The sequence below is a fragment of the Mesocricetus auratus genome, unplaced genomic scaffold (genome assembly GCF_017639785.1).
Source record: "Mesocricetus auratus isolate SY011 unplaced genomic scaffold, BCM_Maur_2.0 Super-Scaffold_100676, whole genome shotgun sequence".
In the NCBI taxonomy this organism is placed as follows: domain Eukaryota; kingdom Metazoa; phylum Chordata; class Mammalia; order Rodentia; family Cricetidae; genus Mesocricetus; species Mesocricetus auratus.
This window is the reverse complement of record NW_024429266.1, coordinates 129,626,819-129,632,433: the sequence shown is the minus strand read 5'-3', so window position 1 is coordinate 129,632,433 and position 5,615 is coordinate 129,626,819. Positions and strand designations below refer to the sequence as shown.

At 36.8% G+C, this 5,615-nt stretch overlaps 1 gene segment (V, D, J or C); it reads right to left on the bottom strand.

Moving 5' to 3' along the window:
- Nucleotides 1–4,621: 4,621 nt before the first annotated feature.
- On the bottom strand, nucleotides 4,622–5,154 carry LOC101829712. The segment is given in 2 exon segments: nucleotides 4,622–4,944; nucleotides 5,066–5,154. Coding segments are annotated over 2 exon segments (378 nt in total).
- Between the last annotated feature and the right edge of the window lie 461 nt (nucleotides 5,155–5,615).

Sequence of the window (5,615 nt, the reverse complement as noted above, 5' to 3'; positions counted from 1 at the left end):
AAGCCTGCTGTATTAAACCAACCTATATATTTTTCAAATGACTTGACTTCAAAATTTAAGTCATGCGGTATATTTCTTGGGGAAAGAAATTCTCCTTTTGTTTCCGCAGGAAATGATAGTCTCTGGATTCATTATGTATTAAGAAAAATCAGGATTGTTTGATAAATACCCCCTAAAATCCTAACTGAACATGAGAAAATAAAACTAAAGTAACAAGACAGGTAACATATATTTTACCTGCTCAAACAAAACAAAAAATTATCTTTGATTGGCTTGTGTACAATATACAGTTTCTATTTGTATTGTATGGCAACTTTTAAAATGCATGTATTTTCAGAACAAGAGAACCATATACCAATAAAATGGTCCAAATGATCCAATATTCAAAACAACTTCAAGGCTAATGATTGAGATGATCCAACCTCACAAAATTCTACAGCCAAGACTTCTAGAAATGGTCTGTCAGATATACAGGCTTAAGGGTCCAAAGATGAATGACACAACATTTCAGAGAAACTTTGGGAGACTGTCCAGGCAGCCTGATAACACTGTCACTATGTAACATTTCACCCTTCTGTGGTCTTTGACAGAATTGAAGACTAAATAGTTATATAATTTTGCTTAGTTATAATCCAAAGTAAATTAGGTTGCAAAACTTAAGTATCACCAAGATAAGATATGTAATTAGTATTTTCTCTAATTTTGCCAAATGCAAATAGATTTGAATGCGTTGCTATAATTCTTAATTAATTACTTTTGTTGTTTATAATATTACTATGCTAAAGTTAAAAACTTCCTTTTTTCAATTACACAAAAGGGTGAAATGCTGTGAAATAATCCTCTTCTATACTGTAAAGTACTGTCACTCAAAATGGTTTAATAAAATGTTGATTGACCACTAGCCAGACAAGAAGTCTATAGATGGGGTCACCAAACTAAGAATTCTAGGAAGAGGAGTTGCCATCCAGGCACAGAGGAAGAAAGATTAGATTTCTATACTGAGAAAAGGTAAAAAGCCTTGTGGACTATTATAAATAAGAATTATGGGATATTTTAAGAGTTAGAGCTGGTTAGTAATAAGCCAAAGCTAAAGGCTGAGTTTTATAAGTAATATTAAGTCTCTGAGTCAATTATTTAGGAACCAGTTGCTGGGTATTTGGGAATTGGTGGGAATGAAACTTCTGCTTACACCTGAGGGTTGTTAACTTAAAAATAGCTGTATTATCTCGATACTTACTGACATTTTTCTATTATACACATGATAACTGTAATGATGGCAACCACGTTGCCCTAGCTTTGAAAACAGCTAAGAAACTAATACAGAAATATTCACTGATGGAAACACTGAAAAGAGTTATATCTCATACTGTGATCCTCTTTACGTTGAGGTTAAGTACCACAGGAAGTGCACACGGTAAACAGAGACCAATATGGCTCTCCTTAGACATGAGCAGATGTCATTACTACAGCCTCTGACACCATGGAAAATTTTGTTATTTTATTTAAAAAGTCTTCTCTAAAACATCCTGAGTGAGATAACCCAGACAAATAAAGATAAACATGGTACATGCTCACTCATATGTAGATATTAGTCTTAAAATAAAGGCGACAATGCTACAATCCGCATAGCCAGAGATTCAAGGTAACAAGAAGAATGCATGGGAGGTGGGACACCCAAATCTCTGTAGAAAGGGGAAATAAAAGAGATTCATGAGTGGACTGAGGGCACATAGGAATAGAAATATGAGAGATAAGGTTAGGAGAACATGCTGAGAGGATGGCATTTCAGTGTTGAAAAGAAGTCTGGTGAAGATAAATCTCCAAGAAGTCTATGTGGGGTAGCCCCAGATTAACCTCCTAGCAATAGGAGATAGGTACCCTGAATTGGCAGTCTTCTGTGGCTAGATTTCTGCCTGGTGTAATTGTCATCAGAAAGGCCTCATCCAGCAACTGATGGAGGCAGACACAAAAACCCACACCCAACTATTATATGGAGTCAGGAAATCCTGTGGAGGAGGAAAAAAAGAGTGTAGGAGTTAGAGGGGTCTAGGACTCCATGGGAAGCCTCACACAGTCAACTAACTTGGGCTCATATGGGATCACAAAGACTGAAATAAAAACCAGAGGCCTCCATAAGGCTGACCTAGGCACTCTGCATATATGTGGTGGTTGTGTAGATTGGTCCTCTAATGGGACTCTTAGTGGAGGTAACAAGGGCTATATTTGACTTTTTACTGACTTTTGAGACCCTGCTTTTAATACTGGGTCACTTTGCCCATCATTAATGCATGGGGAGGTGTTTGGTCTTACTGCAACTTGATATGCCATGTTTTATTGATAATCATAGGAGACCTGCTCTTTCCTGGATGGATACAGAAGAGGAGGGGGTTAGGGTGGGAGGCAGGGAATGGGGGAAAGGGACTGAAAAAGGGAGGATGGGAGAGAGTCTGGAGACAAGACGTAAAGAAAGTGAAAAATATAAACAAATTAATAAATAAATAAAATGTCTTCTCTATCAAAGTAATTTAACTAATGGGTAAAGTGAGGCAGGCATATAAAGGAAAGTCTTAAAGTATTTTTAATATCTCTTCTTTATGTTCCTGTTCCTCTTTTCCCCCTTCTGATTCTCCAGCTTCACCATCTTGTTTTCCATGACCATCATCACCTTGCTGAATGTACTTAACAAGTCAAAGGCCATTTTAGCATTATAAATTATGTCATATACTTCCTCCTGGTGACACTTAAGATTAATTATATATCTGTAGTGCCTTAAAATCATTTCTATGGAAGTCAATAGATAATTAAGATATATATCTAAGGAAACAAAGGATAGTGACAAAACTATCTCACTGTCATGTGCAAGCTATACAGCTCAGGCAAATGTAATACTTAGTTTTAAAAATTTAGAGGCATTTTATAACTCATATTACAAAAAAAGACAAAAATGTCTGCTTCCACCACTTGTACCCAAACCAATAGCACAATATTTAAAAAGGGGTAATAAGAAAATATGCAATTAAAGAAATGAAATAAAATATTTGCTAATGGATAATACACAAACTCATAAAGAAGGAATATCAACATAAATATTTAGGAGAAATTACAATAAAATCTCTGCATATACTATGAATAACAGAATTGCCCTTGTACATTAAAGGTCATGCATGTGAGTAGAGAATATGTCTGTGTTCATAATATGAGCCACCTTTTAAAAAATGCTTTTATATGTGTGACTATTTTGCCTGTCTGTTTGTAAGAACATTGTGTGCAAATCTGGTGCCCCCAGAGGCCAAAAGAGGGTACTAAATCCACTGCAACTAAAGTCAAAGATAGCTATGGATCAGTGTGTGGGTGCTGAGAACTAAACACAGGTCATCTTCATGTGAAAGAGGTGGTTTTAACCACTGGGTGTTCTATTCACCTCAGTGAACCACTTTTAAATGCATATTTTTCTCCATTAGCATATAAAATCAATGTAGCACAACTAATACTCCAAAAGGGGTTTCTAAGGTTGACCCAATCAGTCTAGAATTTATGTAGAAAAGTAATAAAGAATAACTAAGAAAATCTGAAGCATATGAAAGTGATATTATATCTTTTGACTTGATTATTCTTTTTGTATAAAACTAGAGTGATTAAATCTGTATTCACTGTAGATGTATAGATAGGTGGGTAGATAAAGGGGACATCATAAAGAGACAGGAAATAGATCTTACCCACATAAGATTTCCAAAATAAAAAGAAGATAGATCATTGTTCTCTTGTTGTTCTTTTCTTGTTGTTTTGTTTTTGAAACATACTTTCTCTGTGTAGCCTTGGCTGTCCTGGAACTCACAGAGATCTTCCTGCCTCTGCCTGAGAAGTGCTGCTATTAAGGGCATGCACTACCACCACCTGGCTGTGTGTTGCTTCTAAAACGATGTTATGGAAATGAATTCTTCATTAATATCACTTTTAGAAGCATATTTAAGACAAGATTTTACAACCTATCACACACACAAATCTATATTTCAGTTCACGAGGTAGGATTAAGTCATAGGAGTGTGGCTCAACATCATTTGCCTTTTGTAAACAGACAAGAGAACATAGGAGCCATTAGAATTCTATTTAAATTGCTGGAGAGAGTTGAAATCATCAACACCCACTGCTGGAGTTTGAAGACACAGCATAGTATCATGGTTAGACATCCTTCCCTTTCTCTGACACTTGTGCTCTAGCTTTTGTAAGAAATGCAAACCTCCTTTCAGATGTCAGCTTCTCTCAGTAATATTTTTCTGCCCTTTAAATAGTGGCACTTACAAACTAATTTACTGAATTTAAGTAATGTGTTCTGGAATGTTCACAGAAGTTTCCACTATTCTGTATGAGTCCAACCACAGGATACAACTGAGACTCCTCACAGAGAATGACTGTGTCCTCTGTTAAAAGTAGAAAAGGTGTTGGTACTCTGTATAGCCAGATGTGGTGAAGAAGGACGATATGTGGGGTACAGAGAAGACTCTTTAGACTATCTTGTCAAAACAAATGACTCTCCATGAACTTTGCTGAAAATCTTGTGACATCTGAGAAACACTTTAACAGCTGGGGCAGCCCAGCCTCTCACTTCTGCTTCCATAGGGGTTTATGTTATGACAGGTATCACTGTGGGAGGATACTCATCATACTGTAGACAGTAATAAATGGCCATATCTTCAGACTCCAGGCTGCTGATGGTGAGAGAATAATCAGTGCCAGACCCACTGCCACTGAACCTGGATGGAACACCATTCTCCAAGTAGGATGCACTGTAGATCAGGCGTTTAGGAGCAATCCCTGGTTTCTGCTGAAACCAGATTAAATACCCTCTAATATCCTGACTTGCCTTGCAAGTGATGGTAACTCTGTCACCCAGAGATGCAGAGAGGGAGGATGGAGACTGGGTCATGTGGATATCACATCTGGCACCTAGGAGTGGAGACATAATAATTACCCATATAGTTAAACATGATACAAAAGGACTGCCCCCAAATACCAATCAGCAATAATCACAGTGTAACAGTGAGATTCCTATTATTTCCTTTTTTACCTGGAATCCAGAGCATAAGAAACCCTAGGAACTGAGCAGGAGTCCTCATATCCATGCTGAGTCCCAACTGCACTGACAACTGAACAAGTTGTGACTGGTATATGAAGAAGTTCTCAAGGCTGTGCAGTGAGTGCATGCAAATCAGTGGGAACCATTTAGTGCTGGGCACAGCTGCAAGATTTGCTCATCTCAGCAGCTTGGTACAAACACAGGGTGCCTAGATGCCCAAGATGCCCAAGATCAATATACATATGCCTCCAAAGAATACATTTCTTTTTCAAATTTAAATTATACATTGCATTGCTAATGTGTATAAGCTCTCTAATAAATAATTTATTTCAAAGATATATTGGTGTAATATAAAAAGTATCCTTCTGTAAGGGAATAAAATACCGAGAAGGGACTCACCCAAATAATTCTGATAGGTTAAGCAATACTGTGTCTTCTCCTTGGGATGTGTTTGTGAATTTTGAAGACTAATTTCTTTAAATTAAAAGGATAAGTTATGAGGACCATTTAACTATTAAAAATAAGATTTTATAGCTTTAAC